At 47.3% G+C, this 25,524-nt stretch overlaps 1 protein-coding gene across 1 annotated transcript in view; it reads right to left on the reverse strand.

The window, feature by feature from the left end:
* The window catches only part of LOC124718731 (synaptic vesicle glycoprotein 2A-like), a 153,261-nt gene that overhangs the window by 58,963 nt on the left and 68,774 nt on the right, over window positions 1-25,524 (reverse strand). Inside the window, exon 7 of the mRNA XM_047244348.1 lies at window positions 6,512-6,681. Coding sequence (XP_047100304.1) covers window positions 6,512-6,681 — 170 coding nt within the window. The remainder of the gene's footprint in view (window positions 1-6,511; window positions 6,682-25,524) is intronic.

The raw sequence follows: 25,524 nt of genomic DNA on the forward strand, positions 1-25,524 counted from the left end.
AGTCACTTGTTGCTGTTTGCACCTGCTCAACATTGCTGGGTGCAACTGATGAACTGCTTTTACTGAAATGAAGTCACTTGTTGCTGTCTGCACCTGCTCAACATTGCTGGGTGCCTCTGATGGACTGCTTCTACTGAAATAATGTCACTTGTTGCTGTCTGCACCTGCTCAACATTGCTGGGTGCAACTGATGGACTGCTTCTACTGAAATGGTGTCACTTGTTGCTGTCTGCACCTACTCAACATTGCTGGGTGCAACTGATGAACTGTTTTTACTGAAATGAAGTCACTGGTTGCTGTCTGCACCAACTCAACATTGCTGGGTGCCACTGATGGACTGCTTCTACTGAAAAGATGTCCCCTATTGCTGTGAGCACCTACTCAACATTGCAGGGTGCCACTGGTGGACTGCTTCTACTGAAATGATGGTCACTTGTTGGTGTCTGCACCTGCTTAACATTGCTGGGTGCATCTAATGAACTGTTTCTACTGAAATGAAGTCACTTGTTGCTGTCTGCACCTACTCAACATTGCTGGGTACCTCTGATGGATTGCCTCTACTGAACTAATGTGACTTGTTGCTGGGTGTACCTGCTAAACTTTACTGGGTGCAACAGATGGACTGCTTCTACTGAAAAGATGTCACCTGTTAGTATCTTTTTTTTGTATAAACTAATCATTGAAAGCATTTTATGTGAACATTTGTATAAACTGATTTTTTGTATATTGTGTAAACTATTATGTAAAGTCACATGCATGAAAAGAAGTTGTATTGCTTACTGTATTTCATATATTAGGTTAGTGAAAGGTCAGTGCAAAGCCAAAATTTTTAACTAATTATGTGATATTTAGGTATTAATATTATCTTTTATTTTTGTCTGTATTTTTCTGGACGAATTTGGTGGTATTTTCACCACCAATGCTGGCAAAAATACCATCAAATTCTGGCCTGTGGAGGAGGGGCATATGAAAGGTGGCTACACTGTGCCACTGCGCCAGTGATTGCGCCAAAAAGTACTATTAAGCCGCCTACACAGTGCTTGTTAAGAGTTCGTGGCAGACAGTGGTTGTTGAGAGTTCATAGCAGTCAGTGCCTGTTGAGAGCTCGTTGAAGACAGTGTGTGCGTGGGCAGAGCTCGTGGTTGTCGTGAAGTTGGAGCGAGATGTTGTAGTAAGGAGTGTTGTTCCATGTTTTATGCAGTTATTTGATGGGAGAGATAGCAGATGTTATTGTAATGAGTGCATTTCGTCAATATATATGAAGGTAAAAACTACAATGTTCTTTTATTAATAGTGTGTCTGAAATAATGCGTCACTACAGGTTCAGTCAACAAAGCATCTGGCTTGTGTTCTTGTATTAGAGTGAATTCTGGTTTTCTTGCGTAATTATAGTTTTTCTAATTTTCTTTTGTCACGTCAGTATAGTTGGTATTTAAAAATTCTTGTCTTGTTGGAAAAGAACCGTGCCAGATGTGGACGTTGAGTCACACTCCCACATACAGAACTGTGACTCTTGTGCTTATTGGTTTTGTTGGTTTTTTAGTTGCTGGGGACTTAATTAATTAACTGTGTTTACGAAAATTTTCTTACATTGTTCTTTGCAGTCAGATTGCGTAATAATTCTAGTCAGGGCCAACCGATTACGAGACACAGCGTAATCAGACTTACAGCTACTAAAAACATAAAATCATTTTCATTATATTTAATTAAGCCCCCATGCACCACGCTCATTGATATATGTAGATACTGAGTGAATGTAGTGTTAGTGATTCTCTAGTTATGGTTATCGGCGATCAGAAGGGCTACCTGTGACCCCTTCTGTTTTCACTCTACAGGCTGTAACTGCCAATGTTTAGAGATGAGTAGTGTTTGCATCATTCATGCTAGGGTAGAGCCATGCACTGGCAACGAGTACATACTCCTACTGAACAGCTTCATCCATTTGAACTGAACAGGATTACATTGTGGGCCTGCAGGAAGATGGATGGACATATTGATCGGCTGCAGCACATGTTGGGCACAATGTATAGGTGGCGTATCGTTGCTTTCAACAGTGGTCGGTGGAACACATCCACACCTGTACACAAGGCTCTGGATGACAGACACAGGTCCAGATTGATGCCAACAGCAATGGCCAACTGAACATCAGACGAGTAAGAAATACTGGCAAATGTGTCACTTGCTGTGTAATCATAACCATTAAGTGCTGTCTGGTAGCAGGACTCTGATCACACATTCCTCTGGCCAGCCTATATGCAACAGGACACTGATCATGCATTCCTCTGGCCAGCCTATATGCAACAGGACTCTGATCATGCATTCCTCTGGCCAGCCTATATGCCACAGGACTTTGATCACACATTCCTCTGGCCAGCCTATATGCAACAGGACTCTGATCATTCATTCCTCTGGGCAGCCTATATGCAACAGGACTCTGATCATGCATTCCTCTGGCCAGCCTATATGCAACAGGACTCTGATCATGCATTCCTCCGGCCAGCCTATATGCAACAGTACTCTGATCACACATTCCTCTGGCCAGCCTATATGCAACAGGACTCTGATCATGCATTCCTCTGGCCAGCCTATATGCCACAGGACTTTGATCACACATTCCTCTGGCCAGCCTATATGCAACAGTACTCTGATCATGCATTCCTCTGGCCAGCCTATATGCCACAGGACTTTGATCACACATTCCTCTGGCCAGCCTATATGCAACAGGACTCTGATCACACATTCCTCTGGCCAGCCTATATGCAACAGGACTCTGATCATGCATTCCTCTGGCCAGCCTATATGCCACAGGACTCTGATCATGCATTCTTCTGGCCAGCCTATATGCAACAGAACTCTGATCATGCATTCCTCTGGCCAGCCTATATGCTACAGGACTTAGATCACACATTCCTCTGGCTAGCCTATATGCAACAGGACTCTGATCATGCATTCCTCTGGCCAGCCTATGTGCAACAGGACTCTGATCATGCATTCCTCTGGCCAGCCTATATGCCACAGGACTTTGACCACACATTCCTCTGGCCAGCCTATATGCAACAGGACACTGATCATGCATTCCTCTGGAAAGACTATATGCAACAGGACTCTGATCATGCATTCCTCTGGCCAGCCTATCTGCCACAGGACTTTGATCACACATTCCTCTGGCCAGCCTATATGTAACAGGACTCTGATCATGCATTCCTCTGGCCAGCCTATATGCAACAGGACTCTGATCATGCATTCCTCTGGCCAGCCTATATGCAACAGGACTCTGAACATGCATTCCTCTGGCCAGCCTATATGCAACAGGACTCTGAACATGCATTCCTCTGGCCAGCCTATATGCAACAGGACTCTGAACATGCATTCCTCTGGCCAGCCTATATGCAACAGGACTCTGATCATGCATTCCTCTGGCCAGCCTATATGCCACAGGACATTGATCACACATTCCTCTGGCAAGCCTATATGCAACAGGATTCTGATCATGCATTCCTCTGGCCAGCCTATATGCAACAGGACTCTGATCATGCATTCCTCTGGCCAGCCTATATGCCACAGGACTCTGATCACACATTCCTCTGGCCAGCCTATATGCAACAGGACTCTGATCATGCATTCCTCTGGCCAGCCTATATGCCACAGGACTCTGATCATGCATTCTACTGGCCAGCCTATATGCAACAGGACTCTGATCATGCATTCCTCTGGCCAGCCTATTTGCAACAGGACTCTGATCATGCATTCCTCGAGCCAGCCTATATGCCACAGGACTCTGATCACACATTCCTCTGGCCAGCCTATATGCAACAGGCCTCTGATCATGCATTCCTCTGGCCAGCCTATATGCCACAGGACTCTGATCATGCATTCTACTGGCCAGCCTATATGCAACAGGACTCTGATCATGCATTCCTCTGGCCAGCCTATTTGCAACAGGACTCTGATCATGCATTCCTCGAGCCAGCCTATATGCCACAGGACTCTGATCACACATTCCTCTGGCCAGCCTATATGCAACAGGACTCTGATCATGCATTCCTCTGGCCAGCCTATATGCCATAGGACTCTGATCATGCATTCTACTGGCCAGCCTATATGCAACAGGACTCTGATCATGCATTCCTCTGGCCAGCCTATATGCAACAGGACTCTGATCATGCATTCCTCTGGCCAGCCTATATGCAACCGGACTCTGATCATGCATTCCTCTGGCCAGCCTATATGCAATAGGACTCTGATCATGCTTTCCCCTGGCCAGCCTATATGCAACAGGACTCTGATCATGCATTCTACTGGCCAGCCTATATGCAACAGGACTCTGATCATGCATTCCTCTGGCCAGCCTATATGCAACAGGACTCTGATCATGCATTCCTCTGGCCAGCCTATATGCAATAGGACTCTGATCATGCTTTCCCCTAGCCAGCCTATATTCAACAGGACTGATCATGCATTCCTCTGGCCAGCCTATGTGCAATAGGACTCTGATCATGCATTACTCTGGCTGGCCTATCACAAGGATATCGCCGGGCACAGCTACTCTCTTATCAAGAAAGAGTCAACTGGAGAGTGTCATGTTGCTCTGTTGTCTTGAACAATGAGAGTAGGTTCTGCTTGTATGCGAGCAGCGGATGTACACATGTATTGCGTATACCTGGTGAGCTGCCTATTCCAGAGTGCACAACGCGCAGGTCTCACACCAGGTTTCATGGTTTTACAAGTCACAGTGAGATATGGTGTTTTCGTACAGAAAAGAAAAAATAGAGATATGGTGTGAAAGTGAATCGATGAATCCTCCGCCACGCAATAATGAGTGAATTGAGGAATAGTCATATAGATATATACTACTGGCCATTAAAGGAAGAAATGCAGATGATAAACGGGTATTCATTGGAAAAATATATTATACTAGAACTGACATGTTCATGCAGTTTGGGTTCATAGGTCCTGAGAAATCAGTACCCATAACAACGACCTCTGGCCGTAATAACGGCCTTGATACGCCTGGTAACTGAGTCAAACAGAGCTTGGATGGCGTGTACAGGTACAGCTGCCCATGCAGCTTCAACACGATACCTCAGATCTTCAAGAGTCGTGACCTGCGTATTGTGACGAGCCAGTTGCTCGACCACCAGTGACCAAACGTTTTCAATTGGTGAGAGATCTGGAGAATGTGCTGGACAGGCCAGCAGTCGAACATTTTCTGTGTCCAGAAAGGACTTACAGCACCCGCAACATGCGGTCGTGCATTATCCTGCTGAAATGTAGCGTTTCGCAGGGATTGAATGAAGGGTAGAGCCACGGGTAGTAACACATCTGAAATGTAACGTCCACTGTTCAAAGTGCCGTCAATGCGAACAAGAGGTGACCGAGACGTGTAAACAATGGCACCCAATACCATCACGCCGAGTGATACGCCAGTATGGCGATGACGAATACACGCTTCCAATGTGCGTTCACCACGATGTCGCCAAACACGGATGCGACCATTACGATGCAGTAAACAGAACCTGGATTCATACGAAAAAATGACGTCTTGCCATTCGTGCACCCAGGTTCGTCGTTGAGTACACCATCGCAGGCGCTCCTGTCTGTGATGCAGCGTCAAGGATCTCCGAACTGTTCGTGCAGATGGTTGTTGTCTTGCAAAAGTCCCCATCTGTTGACTCAGGGATCGAGACGTGGCTGCACGATCCTTTACAGCCATGCGGATAAGATGCTTGTGATCTCGACTGCTAGTGATACCTGGCAGTTGGGATCCAGCACGGCATTCCGTATTACCCTCTTGAACCAACCATGTTCTGCTAACAGTCATTGGATGTCGGCCAACGCGAGCAGCAATGTCACGATACGATAAACCGCAATCGCGATAGGCTACAATCCGACCTTTATCAAAGTTGGAAACGTGATTGTTACGCATTTCTCCTGCTTACACGAGGCATCACAACCACGTTTCACCAGGCAACGCCGGTCAACTGCTTTTTGTGTATGAGAAATAGGTTGGAAACGTTCCTCATGTCAGCGCGTTGTAGGTGTCGCCACCGGCGGCATCCTTGTGTGAATGCTCTGAAAAGCTAATCATTTGCATATCACAGCATCTTCATCCTGTCGGTTAAATTTCACGTCAGTAGCACGTCATCTTCGTGGTGTAGCAATTTTAATGGCCAGTAGTGTCGATGTGCTGGCTTGTGTCATAAAACGAGCGTTTGAGTCAGTGAGACACGTGAGAACATGTTCCATATTCTTGGACTCTGGAATTGCGTGCACACAGAGCTTATCACCTTTGAATGAAACGTCAATGGGACACTAATATCGACCAGGTCTTCAAACTGTACTGGAGTGTGATGCACGCTACTCTTACAGACTCGAATAGTCGAGTAGCTTAAAGCCGTGACATCTACGACAAAAATTGATGAAGTCTTCGTGATGCAATATGGCCTGTTAGTTACCTGCCCCTGGACTGGATCATACACTTACGACTACGTTAACTGGAGGCGACACCCACCTGGCGTAGAGCCCGAACTGAATGAAGCAGGCGACGACGGTATAGAGCAGGTAAGGCGGCTTGAACAGCGGGACCGTCTGCCTCCACATGTGGCGCGCGATGGCCAGCGGCGACTTGGTGTTGACGCCCACTGGCGATGACGTCAGCGCGTCCCCCTGCAGGGCCGCCACCTGGACACAGGCACGGGCGGCGAGGTCAGAGGTGTCCCAGCGACACACGACGCGCTGCTGGGGACTTCGTCTACCGGGTGATCAAAAAGTCAGAGTAAATTTGAAAACTGAACAAATCATGGAATAATGCAGACAGAGAGGTACAAATTGACACACATGCTTGGAATGACATGGGGGTTTATTAGAACCAAAAAATACAAACGTTCAAAAAATATCCGACAGGTGGCGCTTCATCTGATCAGAATAGCAATAATTAGCATAACAAAGTAAGACAAAGCAAAGATGATGTTCTTTACAGGAAATGCTCAATATGTCCACCATCATTTCTCAATAATAGCTGTAGTCGAGGAATAATGTTGTGAACAGCACTGTAAAGCATGTCCGGAGTTATGGTGAGGCATTGGCGTCGGATATTGTATTTCAGCATCCCTAGAGATGTCAGTCGATCACGATACACCTGCGACTTCAGGTAACCCCAAAGCCAATAATCGCACGGACTGAGGTCTGGGGACCTGGGAGGCCAAGCATGACGAAAGTGGCGGCTGAGCACACGATCATCACCAAACGACGCGCGAAAGAGATCTTTCATGCGTCTAGCAATACTTTTTTTTTTTTGTTCTAATAAAATCCCATGTCATTCCAAGCATGTGTGTCAATTTTTACCTCTGTCTACATTATTCCATGGTTTATTGAATTTTCAAATATATACTGACTTCTTGATCACGCGGTACATCTATACTCCGCGAGCCACCTTACGGTGTTTGGCGGAGGGTACTTCTAGTACCAATATCTTTTCCCCTCCTTCTCTGCTCCATTCGTGAATGCTGTGTTGGGAGATCGACTGTCAATAATCTCTAGTACAGTGGTTCCAAACCTGGGGCCTGATTACCTCTCCGGCTGGAGTGGCCGAGCGGTTCTAGGCGCTACAGTCTGGAACCGCGCGACCGCCACAGTCGCAGGTTCGAATCATGCCTCGGGCATGGATGTGTGCGATGTCCTTAGGTTAGTTAGGTTTAAGTAGTTCTAAGTTCTAGGGGACTGATGACCTCAGCAGTTAGGTCCCATAGTGCTCAGAGCCATTTTTTGAACCTGATTATTTTCTGAGGGGTAAAAACTAAAAGATTCGATTCTGTTTCAGTCACGAAACTAATTTATTTTCAAAAGGTCGTCACAATTTTCTAAGACTCTAAAGTTATCAATAAATACTTTTTCTCAGTTAGTAGCATTAATGCGGTAGAGGTCATAGGTTTCGCATATAGTCCATCCTCTACACACATATCTTACATTTTGTGCCGCATATCGCTGATGATAAAAGTGAGGCATATACATAAGCAATGCTAAACATCTGAGAAAACTGTCTTCTGCAAGTTTCACATAGTACCTGCAGTAGTCCAGAAATTGCTTTATTACTCGCTTCGAAACAGATACATAAATTAAATGTAAACGTAGGCTTCCGTGGCCGTTGTCACAGTCAATAAAATGTTTCTGGGTTTGAGGCCGCATTGTCGTCTATAAAATTCCGACCTTTCGGCGACTGTTGCAAGGCGCCTTCCTCAGGGTGTATTGCTAACGCCTGAATGAGCACTAGTTTGGTTACTAATATACTATGGAGGAGTGCTGTCATTGGATGTGAGCTTGCGGAGGAAGGGTTGTGGGAGTTCATTGTATTGCCCTTTGTATTGCGTGTTGTCATTGGTGGAAACAGGCGTTTTCCATTGGAGTTTCCTTTACTGCTTGCCCATTGGTGGAAATCGGCGAATAGGAGACTGAGCGGCGACTACAGCGTAGCGTTGTTTACTAACTGTCTGGTGTCGAGTAGGGCGCGTCAGCACTCTTGTGTACCCTCCAAAGCATTGGCCTAACGCGCGCCTGTTGCTCTGCGAGAGCTGTCCTTCTGCAGAGCTGTCACTGCCGGCAGCCGAGACGCCGGGAGTCGGTAGCCGTCTTCTCTGTTCACATTGCCGGGTCGCTTGGCTATTTCTATAGTCTCTCTGATCTTGCTCCTCAAGCTAAACGGCTGTTTCGTAAGTACGCGGGCCTCTCGAATTTCGATCTTCATCCTGAATTGACAGTACGACGCAGAAGATAATAAGAGCTACTATACTGCTGTAAACAGTATTATTATTATTATTATTATTACTATCAGTGGCTATGGTCAGACACAAAGCATTAACAGAAGAAGTCTTCCAATTTCTGATAGTTGAGAAGTAAGGAGTGCAGCAACCTAATGATTTACGAACAGTAATTACAGTGAACACATTTTAGCTTGGTTGATTCTACATGGGGCTGCAGTGTGCAGGTCTAGCAAGTGCCGCTATGGAGAAGAGTAATGTAGGGGAAGTATGTTTTGTAACAAGTGTCTGCCCTCACTGTGGATATACCGAGCGAGGTGGCGCAGTGGTTAGCACACTGGACTCGCATTCGGGAGGACGACGGTTCAATCCCGTCTCCGGCCATCCTGATTTAGGTTTTCCGTGATTTCCCTAAATCGCTTCAGGCAAATGCCGGGATGGTTCCTCTGAAAGGGCACGGCCGATTTCCTTCCCCATCCTTCCCTAACCCGAGCTTGCGTTCCGTCTCTAATGACCTCGTTGTCGACAGGACGTTCAACACTAATCTCCTCCTCCCCCTCTCTCACTGTGGATAGTTAGCTTTCTTATCTGAGAAGGCGTTGTGGGTAGCACTAGCGATGCAGCTAGAATTCCTTCGTCGTTCATTCTAACACACACACGCACACAAACACAAACACACACACACACACACACACACACACAAACTAAATATCATCCATCTTCAATCATTTTAAAAATAAAAATGTTTCAAGAAAGGTATTTCATCCAGCAGTTTAATTAGGTGCTAAAGTTGGTAATAATGTGGTGGAGGTGGGGGAGGGGAGCAAAAGACGGCAGGGGGGGGGGGCAGAGGACGGGTATACTAACCGATGTCTAGTTGCACTCAGTGTAACGGTCTATGAAAGGCAGGGCTCCACTGCCATGGTTGCCAGTACTGTCTAATATGTATCCAGCTCACCATAGTCGAAAGGCAGCTCTCTACAACCATTGCCAAGTTTCTAAAAACGAATCAATCCATCTTTGCATAGCAAGCGCCTCAAATCCAGAACATCAACATATCAAGTAGGAGTGCAAATTCTCTCCACGGGGTTCAGCGACGACGCTTAGTGGAACTGTGTGTGGGAAACCACGGAAACCCAGAACCACGAACTTACTGACAACCCAACTGTTAAAGTTCCAGGCTTTCTGCGTCCTATGGAAATGTAGGTACAGCTGAACAGATATCCGGCTGAAGATGGGACGGCCGCGCGGGATTGCCCGAGCTGTCTCAGGTGCTGCAGTGATGGCCTGTGCGGCTGGTCCCGGCGGAGGTTCGAGTCCTCCCTTGGGCATGGGTGTGTGTTTTTGTCCTTAGGATAATTTAGGTTAAGTAGTGTGTAAGCTTAGGGACCGATCACTTTAGCGGTTAAGTCCCATAAGATTTCACACACATTTGAATTTGAAGAAGGAATGAGCAAATACAAAATGCACAAGTGAGCATTGCTTGTGATACCACAGTATGTGTGGTGACTTTCAGACAACGAGCCACTTTGTAAATGAGTGTCCTAAAAGATGTTTCACCAGTGGCGTCGAGAATGAGCGTGAAGTATCCAATTTGGCGCTTCTCTGGATAGAGTCTTCAGACATTCCTGTGTAGTCTGAGAAATTTAATGTTTATACACTGAAGCAGCGAAGAAACTGGTATAGGCATGAATATTCAAATACAGAGATACGTAAACAGGCACAACACGGCGCTGCGGTCGGCAGCGTCTATATGGATAACAAGTGTGTGGCGCAGTTGTTAAAAACACGACGGTTGCCATCTACGCGGATGACACAGCCATCCTTGCGCAAGGCTGGAAACCATCAAACATTAATAACGGACTACAGACAGCATTCAGAACCGTCGAGCCTTGGTTGGAGAAGTGGCGTATTAAAGTAAACGTCGACAAGTGAGAGGCAGTTCCGTTCACTCGCAGGCCGAAATTACTGCACAAACACCAAAACTGCAGACCAATAACACTACATGCAAGCCCAATACGCTTCACTGCGAAAGTCAGATACCTCGGTGTTTGGCTAGACCGGAAGCTTACGTGGGGGGACCACATACATGGCCAACAGGGCAAACGCGATGCTCAAACTGTCCTATGCTCAAGATGAATAGTACACTGAATAGGAGGGTGTCTAGGACATTACACATGACACTGATTAGACCGCTGATGACATACGGCAGCTCCTGTCTGAGTATACCCAGCGTCCACAAACCTGGACCGCCTCCAGAAAATACAGAACAACGTATTACGTATCACAAGCAATGCTCCCCGATACACACGGACAGCGGACCTTCACCGAGAATACCGATAGGAGACTCTCCAGGAGGTATTCAAAAAACTCGCCACACGACTGCACACGAAATCAAGTCATTCGAACAATCCTCACATCCTACACCTGGGCAGCTACGGTCACAACCATAGATGGAAACACAAGCGCCCAAAGACACTCTTTAGGGACTAACCATCTAACTTCGTAACTACGCAAACGACACAATGAGGCGAGCCTCTGCACATTAGCCACTGATTAGCTTGCTAACTGAGCCTCTGCCATGAGAACTGGCAATCGCAGGGAAGCCATACACACTGACAGTTCCTTTGAGGACCATCGAACTGACAAACCTACAACGACATGGCTATGCCACAGCAACAGCAGCAGCTGGCCCAGGAGACATCGTCGGCCCAGCGCTCACCTCCTCCACAGGACTGATCATTCCATGACAATCTGGCATTGCTTTTATGGTACTGATGCATGATACCCAACCGCTAACATCACCTTACCTTGCACGATCTGTCGCAAATATCTAGAAACCGCTACTGCCCTTACTACCCAACCTGACACTGTCGCAGAGGTTTTTTTCCCTTGACACTTGACTTGGCACTTTCCGGAGTGGCCGAGCGGTTCTAGGCGCTACAGTCTGGAAGCGCGCGACCGCGATGTCCTTAGGTTGGTTAGGTTTAAGTAGTTCTAAGTTCTAGGGGACTGATGACCTCAGAAGTTAAGTCCCATAGTGCTCAGAGCCATTTGAACCTTGGCACTTTTTTTCCTCTGCGCTTTAAACCGCTCTTCTTTCAAGCTTGATTCTGTCGAGCTTTTTCGACCACTTCTGTCACCCAGATGCGCCCGTATTAATGGGTAACCTTACCCAGGCGTACGGATAACATCGCAGTTCCTCGCTCCTGCGATCTCCTCGATTCTAAATACTAACAATGCAGAGGTGACAGTAGACCTTTTGAGTTGGTCACCACGCTTGTGCGAGCGTGTAGGGGCTCACACCTGACGCAGTTGTTAGATCGATTACTACTGCTACAGTGGCAGGTTATCAAGGAGTTTGAACGTGGTGTTATAGTCGGCACCCGAGCGATGGGACAGAGTATCTCCGAGGTAACGATGAAGCGGGTATTTTCCCGTATGACCATTTCACGGGTGTACCGTGAATATCAGGAATCCGATAAATATCATATCTCTGACATCGCTGTGGCCGGAAAAAGATACTGCAAGAACGGGACAAGTGACGACTATAGAGAATCTTACAATGTGACAGAAGTGCAACCCTACCGCAAATTGCTGCAGACTTCAATGTTGGGCCATGAACCATTCAACGAAACATCATCGATATGGGCTTTCGGAGCCGAAGGCCCAGTCGTGTACCCTTGATGACCGCACGACACAAAGCTTTACGCCTCGCCTGGGCCCCTCAACACCGACATTGAACTGCTGATGACTGGAACCATGTTGCCTGGTCGGACGAGTCTCGTTTCAAATTGTATCGGGCGGGTGGGCGTGTATCGGTATGGAGACAACCTCATGAATCACGGACCATGCATGTCATCAGGGGACTGTTCAAGCTGGTGGAGGTTCTGTAACGGTGTGGGGCGTGTGCCGTCGGAGTGATATGGGACCCCTGACGCATCTAGATACGACTCTGACAGGTGACACGTACGTAAGCATCCTGTCTGATCACCTGCATGCATTCATGTCCATTGTGCATTCTGACAATTCCAGCAGGAGATTGCGACACTCCACACGTCCAGAATTGCTACAGAGTGGCTCCAGGATCACCCTTCAGAGTTTAAACACTTCCGCTGGCCACCAAACATTATTGTGCATATCTGGGACGCCTTGCGACGTGGCATGGAAGCAGCGAGGCGTTGGTAGGTCGCTGCAGTGACTTGGCACCAAATCTGCACACACGTAATTCCCGTAAATTACGGGGAAGGGGGTGATGAGCTCTGACGCCACGTTCAATCACATCCCAGATGTGTTGTATTGGTTTCACATATGGCGACTTGGGGGGGACAGCACATCAACTGGAACTGGCCACTGTGTTCCTCGAACCACTCCATCACACTCCGGGCCTTGTGACATGGCTCATTACGTTGTTGAAAAATGTCACTGCCGTCGGGAAAGGTGGTCGTCATAAAGGGGTGTACGTGGTCTGCAACGAGTGTACGATGCTGCTTGGCCGTCATGGTGCCTACTGGACCCATGGAAGCCCACGCGAATGTTCCCCAGAGCATAGCGGGACCGCCGCCAGATTGTCTCCATCGCGCAGAACATGTGTCGAGTAGGTGTTCTCCTGGAAGGCGACGGATTCGTACCCTCCCATTAGCATAATGAAGAATGTGTCGTCATCAGACCGTGCAAAGCTCTCGTACTGCGCCATCGTCCATTGCCCATTTCAGCCGTAGTTGTCGAAGTCGTCGTGTCAACATTGGCACATACACGGGTCATCGATTGCGGAGGCCCATCATTAGCAATGTTGGGTGCACTGTGTGTTCAGACACACTTGTACTCTGCGCAGCATTAAAGTCTGATGTCAGTTCCACCACAGTTCGCTGCCTGTCCTATTTCACCAGTTTGCCCAGCCTACGACGTCCGACATCTGTGCTGAGAGGTGGCCACCGAACTCCACGATGTCTGGACGTAGCTTCACCTTGGTTTCCCCACGTATTGAAGACACTCACCACAACACTCCTCGAACACTGGACAAGTTGTGCAGTTCCCGAAATGCTCGTGCTGCTCGAACAGACTCAGCTACCGGGCGCTTATAATTCTTATCGGACCAGTCCCGTACCCAGCCTCTGTGCTGAGGCTGGCGAACCGCCACTTACCATCCGGCGGCAGCTCCTGCTGGTGCGCCAGGCTTGTAAGTTTCTTGCAGCTCCCAGCTCGCCTGCTCAACGTCTTGTTGCCCATCCACCTCTGGACCGCCTTTTTTCCCGCCGTCCCCGGGCTACGTTGCCGTTTGGGATCCGTGTGCAACGTGTACTAGAGTCCCTCGGTGTGGAGTCTGTACAACCCCAAATCCAAGGTTTTAACCGCCTGCCACCCTGGTTACTGAAGAGGCCCGGAGTGATTTTGGATTTATTGCAGTACAAGAGAGATTGCACTCCTGCCACCGTTTTTAATGCAGCATTTTCTGCCATCTTATCTGAGCACCACGACTATGTAACTGTTTTTACGGATGGGTCGAAACAAGGGGATTCTGTTGGTTGCTCAGTTGTTTTTCCATATCGTGTCCTCAAGGTCCGACTGCCTCTGACTTTTACTGTCTTTGATGCAGAGTTGTTTGCTATCTTGCGGGCACTGGAGCACATGAGACATTCTTCCTCTCCTAAATTTCTTGTCTGTTCCGATTCACTCAGTGCCCTTCACTCATTGCAACGTTTGTATCCGGCAGACAAAATTGTCCAGACTATCCAGGATGCCCTCCTCCGACTACAGCGACTGGGGAAGGTTGTAGCTTTCTGCTGGGTTCCGGGGCATGTCGGCATTGCTGGGAATGAAAGGGCAGATCTCGCAGCCGAGGAGGCGTGTCTCGCCCCACAAGTATCTCAGTGTGCTATCCCCTTGCACGCACTCACGTCGCTGTTGAGCTCACGGGTCATGCGTCGGTGGGAGGATGAGTGGCTGGAAGTGACTGACAGTAAGCTCCGTATAGTCAAGCCCACATCGCGTGTGTGGTGTACTTCCTTTCAGCCCCGTGGACGGGACGAGGTTCTCCTCACTCGGCTTCGGATACGCCACAGCCCTATGACGCACGGCTTCCTACTCCGGTGAGAGGACCCTCCAATGTGTGGTGCTTGTGGCGTCCAGGTCACTGTGCGCCACGTTTTATTGGATTGTGTTTTATTTTCTGACCAGCGGGTCGCGGCTGACTTGCCAGCGGACCTGCCATCTCTTTTAGGCAACACTCGGACGAATGTGGTTAAAGTTTTAAAGTTCTGTGCCCTGTCAAACGTTTTTCCAAAGATTTTAGGGAGGGGATTTTAATTTGCTTACTGTGTGACAAGCTCGCCCATATTTTATGTAAGTGGCCAGCCAATAACAATTTCCTGTGACATTCTTGTTGCTATGTTTCCCCTTTCCTTAGGTTTTACTTTCTTATGTAGCATTTTCCTTCTTTTCCTGCTTTCTTTGAGTGTGTGCTTTGGTTTTCTTAGGTCTGTCCACATTCGTTCCTTTTAATGTGTGTCAGGGCGCTGATGACCTCGACGTTGAGCGCCCATAAGCCCCAACACACCACCACCACTATAATTAAACTTTTCTTATTCAACACGTTATAGCTCGGAAACTAATTACTGTACGAGGACCAAACTTTATAGCATTAATGTCAAGGACATCTCGAAGACAAATAATGCAGAATCGGTTGAATTGAAACACGCCGGCCGCGTTGCCGAGCGGTTCTAGGCGCTTCACTCTGGAACCGTGCGACCGCTTCGGTAGCAGGTTCGAATCCTGCCTCGGGCATGGATGTGTGTGATGTCCATAGGTTGGCTAGATTTAAGTAGTTCTACGTTCTACGGGACTGATGACCTCAGATGTTGTCCCATAGTGCACAGAGCCATTTGAAACACTTTTAATGTGCTGCTACGGTACATCATACCATTACATACCAGTACCATTACTGCTACAAAGAGATTGAATATGGCGTCCGTCAGTCTCCAGAAGGGCAGGATTGCAATCGGCACGGCAGAACGAAGTATGTTCGTAGGTAGACTGGCTACCTCTCTCGATATGCTGCGCTTCATATCAGCACGTGTGTGAATGTTCCCTTGGTAAACCCTGTCCTTCAGGTGGCTCCACAACCAGAAATCACAGGGAGTGGGATCAGGTTATCGTGCCGGCCAAGCATTTGGAAAGGATCGGCTGGTAATTCGATCGTTTCCTAATGTGTTTCGGAGAAGCAGGTGAATTTCACAAACGATGTGCAGTAGGGCCCCATCTTACATGAAAACTGTTGAACCCAATGCGTCTCTCTCTTGTAGGGCGGGTATGACATGCTGGCGAAGCATATCCCACTAACGCTGGCCAGTCACACTGTACATGTTTGGTCCTTGAGCGTCAGTCTGTTCAAAAAAGAATTGGCCAATGATGAAAGTAGCCATACCATACGGTGACACGTTCACCGTACAGAGGAACTTCATGCACAGTAACTGGAGGTGAAGATCCCCACACTCGGCTATTCTGTGTGTTCACCTCACCCACCAGAGAAAAATGAGCTTCGTCTGTCCATAGCATGCTCCAGGGCCAGGCCCCTTGCAATAAAGTGCAGATCGAAGTCAACACGTCGTTGTGCGTCCTGTGGTGCAAGCTGCTGTACGATATGGATGTTGTTCGGATACCGTTTGAGAATGTTTCGAAGCACCTTTCGTACAGTGGACCACGGGATGTTCAACTGTCGTGACACAGCACGCGCACTGCCTGAAGTCGGGAATTACGCGCAGCGTTGTCTGCCACAGGAACAGCAATATCATCAACCACTTGTAGTGCAAACGGTCGCCGGCCGCGGTGGCCGAGCGGTTCTAGGCGCTTCAGTCCGGAACCGCGCGCCTGCTACGATCGCAGGTTGGAACCCTGCCTCGGGCATGGATGTGTGTGATGTCCTTAGGTTAGTTAGGTTTAAGTCGTTCTAAGTTCTAGGAGACTGATGACCTCACATGTTAAGTCTCATAGTGCTCAAAACCATTTGAACCATTTTTCTGCAAACGGTCGTCGGTCTCTTCCCAGAGCCACGCCCAGTTCTGCAGTCGATTACAACTTCTTCATCGAGCTCCGCACAGCAGATGGAGAAAGAGGACCCTTCTGTAATCCTTTCAGCCGGCGATATTCTCGAAGTGCGGCTGCAGCATTGCTGTTGTTTTGGTGACATAGCTTCACCAATAATTCCCTGCTCCTCTTGTCCAAGCTGATGCTGACACGTCAACAAGTGCACTGCGACTGCTAAGGTACGTGGGACTATGAATCACGATGACTGATCGCAGCTCCTGTTGGCCGTAGTTGGACCTGGACGGTGGCGCTGTGGCGGATAGAAATCGTGCAGCCCACACTCTGGACATCAATGCTGCCAACTTTGATACTCGTATGGTAAAACATTACTGGCCAATAAAATTGCTTCACCAAGAAGAAATGCAGTTGGTAAACGGGTATTCATTGGACATATATAATATTAAAACTGACATGTGATTGCATTTACACGCAATTTGGGAGCATAGATCCTGAGAAATCAGTACTGAGAACAACAACCTCTGGCCGTAATAACGGCTTTCATACGCCTGGGCATCGAGTCAAACAGAGCTTGGATGGCACGCACAGGTCCAACTGCCCATAGAGCTTCAACACGATACCACAGTTCATCAGGAGTGTGGCGTATTGTGACGAGCCAGTTGCTCGGCCACCATTGACCAGACGTTTTCAATTGGTGAGAAATCTGGAGCATGTGCTGGCCAGGGCAGCAGTAGAGCATTTTCTGTATCCAGAGAGGCCCGTACAGGACCTGTATCATGCGGTGGTGCATTATCCTGCTGAAACGTAGGGTTTCGCAATGATCGAATAAAGGGTAGAGCCACGGGTCGTAACACATCTGAAATGAAACGTTCACTGTGCCGTCAATGCGAACAAGAGCTGACCGAGACGTGTAAGCAATGGCACCCCATACCATCACCACGGGTGATACGCCAGTATGGCGATGACGAATACACGTTTCCAATGGGCGTTCGCCGCGATGTCGTCAAAGCACGGATGCGACCATCATGATGCTGTAAACAGAACCTGGATTCATCCGAAAAAATGACGTTTTGCCATTCGTGCACCCAGGTTCGTCGTCGAGTACACTACCGCAGGCGCTCCTGTCTGTGATGCAGCGTCAAGGGTAACCGCAGCCACGGTCTCCGAGCTGATAGTCCGTGCTGCTGCAAACGTCGTCGAACTGTTCGTGCACATGGTTGTTGTCTAGTAAACGTCCCCATCTGTTGACTCAGGGATCGAGACGTGGCTGCACGATCCGTTACAGCCACGCGGATAAGATGCCTGTCATCTCGACTGCTAGTGATACGAGGCCGTTGGGATCCAGCACGGCGTTCCGTATTACCCTCCTGAACCCACCGATTCCATATCCTGCTAACAGTCATTGCATCTCGACCAACGCGAGCAGCAATGTCGCGTTACGATAAACCGCAATCGCGATAGGGTACAATCCGACCTTTATCAAAGTCGGAAACGTCATGGTACGCATATCTCCTCCTTCCACGAGGCATCACAACAAAGTTTCACCAGGTAACACCGGTCAACTGCTGTTTGTTTATGAGAAATCGGTCGGAAACTTTCCTCATGTCAGCACGTTGTAGGTGTCGCCACCGGTGCCAACCTTGTGTGAATAGTGTGAAAAGCTAATCATTTGCATATCACAACATCTTCTTCCTGTCGGCTAAATTTTGCATCTGTAGCACGTCATGTTCGTGGTGTAGCAATTTTAATGCCCAGTAGTGTAGTTTCCGTGTTATAACCCGTTAAATAGTGAAAGCAATCATAACAACCCGGTATTCTACACGCTGGCAGCACGCTCATTGATAATATACGCACTGTGCGTGTGCATGACCAACAGTCATTCGTCGTTATATCGATAGTAGGTCATAATGTTCTGGGCCGACCTTAGTGGCCGAGCGGTTCTAGGCGCTACAGTCTGAAACCGCGAGACCGCTACGGTCGCAGGTTCGAATCCTGCCTCGGGCATGAATGTGTGTGATATCCTTAGGTTAGTTAGGTTTAAGTAGTTCTAAGTTCTAGGGGACTTATGACCTCAGAAGTTAAGTCCCATAGTGCTCAGAGCCATTTGAGCTATAATGTTCTGGGTCATTAGTGTATGTACATACAGGGTGATTCCACGACGATGTTACAAGCTTGATAGATAGGTAGATAGAGAGATAGATGACAGAGAAGGATAAATGTATCAGCTTATCATGTTGAGGTAAGGATTCCTGTACTGGAAACAAATGAGTCAAAAGTTATAAGTGAAAACTGTCACGATACCTCTGATAGTGAAATACATGTAACGGTGATGCTGTCGCTTAGATTGTAGTCTTGTGTCTAGGAAGCCTGCCTACTCAGTTCGCTGGACAAACAGTCAAACAACTCGTATTAATGAGTTTTATTACAAAAAGACAATTGCAGATACTTAACTTCGGCAATTACACAGATGTGTTGCAAGCAAAGGGCGACATACGAAATAATGTCTTTGCAGTTACTGCTGATCTCTAAATGACAAAAGTGTGTCCTGAACTGCTTTCGACGCTGCTATCCAAGTGGCTATCGTTGATGGCGCTATAGAAGTGGGCCGCCATCAGTCGGGCGCAGCGCTTATGTCCTCTTCACATAGGGGCCGCTGCTGGAGCGTTGTCGTCCTGGAAGGGAGGTCGGTCAGTGTGCGATTGGCTGACTTCTTCCCACAGCCTCCTCTTCCCTGTCGTTCACCGACTGGCGTGCCGCGCTTGACTTTACGCCGTAAAAGGTAGTATGGACGAAAATAAGAAATGTTCAGTAAACATGGGCTCTAAAATGCATACCTTATTCAATAGAGCCGATCTGGTTCATAGTAGCGAAAACTTCTCGCAGCTTTAGAGTCCGTGTTTACAGCTCTTTTTTTTCGTGTTTTGGTCCATGCTATCACCTCTGCCTGTCACACAATCTTAACAACATCAATGCCAGTACATGTACTCCATTGTCATATGTATCAGAACGGTTTTCGCTTATAATTTTCGTTTCCAGTACTGTGACCCTTACCTAAAACAGATGCATTTATCCTTTTCCATTGTTCTAGAAAGTGTGTAACGTCATCACACTGTATATGCATACATTTACAGGCGCCGGGGTCTATAGCTTTGACACTCTGTAACGTCATTGGATGACGTTTCCGGACATTGATTTCTGTGTAAGACTTTACCTACCAAGTCTCCTCCACAGCCTCTGTAAATGTGTAATACGAATTGTGGAACACCCTTGTAATAGCTAAAAAAAGTTTTTTCAGGGGCTTAAATTTCTGAGGGCAGTAACACTAACGAATAAAATGGGCGTATGTGTCAGAAACTTTGGATGTAAATCTCTTGAAAGCTACCAGGTACGTCAAATGTGTAGTTCCCTTGTTTCACAAACGTACCTCCACCAAAGATTTTGAATCACACTTTTCGTACAACACGTGAGTTCCTTGCTGTTGCTGTGGTGTCACCGCCAGACACCACACTTGCTAGATGGTAGCTTAAATCGGCCGCGGTCCATTTAGTACATGTCGGACCCGCGTGTCGCCACTGTGTGATCGCAGACCGAGCGCCACCACAAGGCAGGTCTCGAGATACGGACTAGCACTCGCCCCAGTTGTACGACGACTTTGCTAGCGACTACACTGACGAAGCCTTTTTCTCATTTGCTGAGAGACCGTTAGAATAGCCTTCAGCTAAGTCCATGGCCACGACCTAGCAAGGCGCCATTAGCCTTACATAGTTTGATAGTGATCGTATGAAATGTCTCATCAAGAACGTTGTATTCACAACAAGAAATAAAAGTTAAGTATTCGAGGAGCTGCATACGTTTCTTATAAAACATTCACTACTTATCCTGTTCCAGAATTCACGTCCGTCTGCGTTAGATAGCGTGCATTTAGGCCTCCTCTATCTACAAGGTGTTGGCACATTTACCAACACATCAGTTGCAATTTTGTTTTAATACATAGTTGGACGCACACATGAGTCTCCAAAAATTTAGTGATTTATTAGAAACGACTATGACTACCATATTCACTCCTGGAAATTGAAATAAGAACACCGTGAATTCATTGTCCCAGGAAGGGGAAACTTTATTGACACATTCCTGGGGTCAGATACATCACATGATCACACTGACAGAACCACAGGCACATAGACACAGGCAACAGAGCATGCACAATGTAGGCACTAGTACAGTGTATATCCACCTTTCGCAGCAATGCAGGCTGCTATTCTCCCATGGAGACCATCGTAGAGATGCTGGATGTAGTCATGTGGAACGGCTTGCCATGCCATTTCCACCTGGCGCCTCAGTTGGACCAGCGTTCGTGCTGGACGTGCAGACCGCGTGAGACGACGCTTCATCCAGTCCCAAACATGCTCAATGGGTGACAGATCCGGAGATCTTGCTGGCCAGGGTAGTTGACTTACACCTTCTAGAGCACGTTGGGTGGCACGGGACACATGCGGACGTGCATTGTCCTGTTGGAACAGCAAGTTCCCTTGCCGGTCTAGGAATGGTTGAACGAGGGTTCGATGACGGTTTGGATGTACCGTGCACTATTCAGTGTCCCCTCGACGATCACCAGTGGTGTACGGCCAGTGTAGGAGATCGCTCCCCACACCATGATGCCGGGTGTTGGCCCTGTGTGCCTCGGTCGTATGCAGTCCTGATTGTGGCGCTCACCTGCACGGCGCCAAACACGCATACGACCATCATTGGCACCAAGGCAGAAGCGACTCTCATCGCTGAAGACGACACGTCTCCATTTGTCCCTCCATTCACGCCTGTTGAGACACCACTGGAGGCGGGCTGCACGATGTTGGGGCGTGAGCGGAAGACGGCCTAACGGTGTGCGGGACCGTAGCCCAGCTTCATGGAGACGGTTGCGAATGGTCCTCGCCGATACCCCAGGAGCAACAGTGTCCCTAATTTGCTGGGAAGTGGCGGTGCGGTCCCCTACGGCACTGCGTAGGATCCTACGGTCTTGGCGTGTATCCGTGCATCGCTGCGGTCCGGTCCCAGGTCGACGGGCACGTGCACCTTCCGCCGACCACTGGCGACAACATCGATGTACTGTGGAGACCTCACGCCCCAGGTGTTGAGCAATTCGGCGGTACGTCCACCCGGCCTCCCGCATGTCCACTATACGCCCTCGCTCAAAGTCAGTCAACTGCACATACGGTTCACGTCCATGCTGTCGCGGCATGCTACCAGTGTTAAAGACTGCGATGGAGCTCCGTATGCCACGGCAAACTGGCTGACACTGACGGCGGCGGTGCACAAATGCTGCGCAGCTAGCGCCATTCGACGGCCAACACCGCGGTTCCTGGTGTGTCCGCTGTGCCGTGCGTGTGATCATTGCTTGTACAGCCGTCTCGCAGTGTCCGGAGCAAGTATGGTGGGTCTGACACACCGGTGTCAATGTGTTCTTTTTTCCATTTCCAGGAGTGTAGATTTGCTGAGCTGGAGCGTGCACATTTGCAAATGCTTAACAACAACTGTGGCACGGCTGTCAGGAGCGTGTACGGTAATGAGAACATTACGTGCAGTTCATACCAACAAAAAAGCGATTCGGAAAGAACAAACATACAATTTACAGGAAGCACTCCTATTCATAACCCCGTGGGGGCAGTTTCTACTTTCACAAGCAATAACATATATGAAAGCTTCATAAATCACAGACAATTCCAATTTGTTTTAATACATAGTTGGACGCACGCATGCGTCTCCAAAAATTTAGTAATGAATTATAAATGACCTTGACTACCATGTGATGAATTAGCCACTACAATGACTACCATAACCATGTCCAGTAGCTGACTGAAGTTGATTTTATATTGGCACCAGCTAACGCCAGTTGAATGAGCACAGATTAATTTTATGATCGATAATAACTTAACACATTCCCGAGGAAACTGAGACACTTACCTATTAAGGCCTTAAATGATTTATTATAAAATAATATCTGCAGTTACATTATGTGAGCTCTCTGATATAATTTTCTTTGTCGTCGGAGCTGGGATGTACAGCTAGCGCCACACAGCGGTGTTAGCACTAGTTACTTGGTTGTTAATGCAACGCAACGGCGCCAACAGTTCAGTAGATCGCGTGGTAAGGCAGTTCTCGTTAGTGCCATGTAAACACCGCAAATGCGGCATTTGGCGGGGCAGTGATCGTAATACGTTATATTATTGACTTTTGTGAGATCGTAATCGAATATGATGCAACAAATTGCGTCATTACTTTAGCTTCATTTGCGTTTCACTACTCGTTATTTTCCATTAGTAATTTCTTTATTAGCCATCGTCTTTTGATTTGAACGAGTCCACTCGAGTAGACTGTATCAGCAGAGATTTTCTTTTCTTTAACCGAAATTTTATGTTGTTGACAAACCGCAAACCTAAACTTTTCACGCTATGTAAGGCCATAGAAGCATGGTCTTTTCGGAATATACTTCCGACGAGAAAGCGATTCTGGTTGCTTGAGCTCAAGTTTTCCTGTATCATGCCTTTTCCGTTATTGTGGTAGTATTTCCATAGAAACTTTCATTTCCTAACACATATTTCTTAATTTCAACAGAGAAGTGAAATACAAATTTTCATACATTTAGTTTTAAAATTTTCTTAAATTATCGAAATATTTTCTTAAAACTTTTCATCCTCTATTTAACCCTCGCAGGAGTCGAATTTCCAAAAACAATGACATACTTATTGTTTTATTTGTAACCGAGAAGACCGGCCGGAGGGGACGAGCGGTTCTAGGCGCTACATACTGGAACCGCGCGACCGCTACGGTCGCAGGTTCGAATCCTGCCCCGGACATGGATGTGTGTGATGTCCTTAGGTTAGTTAGGTTTAAGTAGTTCTAAGTTCTAGGGGACTGATGACATCAGATGTTAAGTCCCACAGTGCTCAGAGCCATTTTGTAACCGAGAAGCCAAATTCAACCGTTAATAGACTTAGCTTAATGTTCATATATTTCGTTTTAAAATTTTTTTAAAATAGCAGAATATTTTCTAAAAACATTTCATCCCCTATTTCAGTCTGACAGGAGTCTAATTTCCAAAAACAATGACATACTTATTGTTTTATTTGTAACCGAGAGGTCATATTCAACCGTTCATTCCATATTTCACCCCTTAGGGACTGAATTTCCAAAGACATTGAACTATATATTCTTTTTAAATGTAACTGAGAAGTTAAACACCAATTTTCGTAGATGTATCTTCAAAAATACTTTGTTATTTCCGTAATAATAATTTCATTTTCAAAGAAATCTTTCACCCACTATATCACTTCCAAAGGGTTCAAATTTCGAAAAATGCTGGAACAAGTATTTCTTTGTTTCTGACGAAGTAACCAAATATCGATTTTCGTAGATCTAGCTTCAAAATAGCTTAAGTAACGACGTATTTTCAAAAAAATGTTTCATCCCCTATTTCACCCTCTTCGTGAGGAATGTGACTTTTCAGAAAACGTCATATTCAAATTTTCGGATTCAGGACCCTTTTTAAACGTCTTTGCACTGACGTGACGAAACTCATGGAATACCTCCTAATATCGCGTCGGACCTCATTTAGCCCGGAATAGGGCAGCAGCTCGACGTGTCGTGGACTCAACAAGTCGTTGAAAGGCCCCTGGAGAAATACTGAGCCACAATTGCGAAACTATTGCTGGTGCAGGATTCTGTGCACAGCTGACCTCTCTAGCATGCCCCATGAAAGTTCGATGGCATTAATGTCGGGCGATCTGCGTGGCCAAATCATTCACTAGCATCGTCCAGAATATTCTTCAAACCAGCTGCGAGCAATTCTGGTCAGTGCCATGGCGCATTGTCATCCATAACGTGAAGTCCACGAATAGCTGCAAATGGTCTCCAAATAGCAGAACATAACTGTTTCTACTCAATGATCGGTTCAGCTACACCAGAAGATTCAGTACACTCCATGTAAACGCAGCCCAAATCATCATGGAGCAATCGCCAGCTTGCGCAGTGCCTTGTTGACAACTTGGGCTCATGACTTCGTGGGGTCTACACCATATTCGAAACCTACCATCAGCTCATACCAACTGAAACCGGGACTCGTGTGACCAAGCCACGGTCTTACAGGCGTCTACAATCCAATCGATATGGTCCCGAGCCCAGGATAGGGGCTACAGGCGATGTCATGCTGTTAGCATGGGCACTCGCGTCGTTCGTCTGCTACCATATCCCAGTAAAGTCAGATTTCGTCGTACGACCCGCCTTAATTTCTGCGGTTATTTCACGAAATGTTGCTTGTCTGTTAGCACTGGCATCTCTAAGTAAATGCCGCCGCTCTCGTTCGTTAAGTGAAGACTGTCGGCCCCTGCTTTATGCGTCGTGAGAGATAATGTCTGAAATTTAATATTCTCGGCACACCCTTGACAGTGTGGATATCGGAATACTGAATTTCCTAAAGATTTCCGAAATCAAATATGTCACGCTTCTAGCTCCAACTGTCACTCCGTGTTCAGAGTCTGTTAATTCCGTTTGTGCGGCTGTAATCACGACGGAAACCTTTTCACATGAATCGCCTGACTCCAAATGACAACTACAACAATACACTATCATTTTATTTGTATACCACTAGAAGCCGTAGAAATGTTGGAACACGTGAGGCAAAGCTGGCCCTACGACTTATCTTAGAAAATAGATTAAGGAAAGGCAAATCTATATCTAG

Source organism: Schistocerca piceifrons, chromosome 10, assembly GCF_021461385.2.
Source record: "Schistocerca piceifrons isolate TAMUIC-IGC-003096 chromosome 10, iqSchPice1.1, whole genome shotgun sequence".
Lineage (NCBI taxonomy): Eukaryota > Metazoa > Arthropoda > Insecta > Orthoptera > Acrididae > Schistocerca > Schistocerca piceifrons.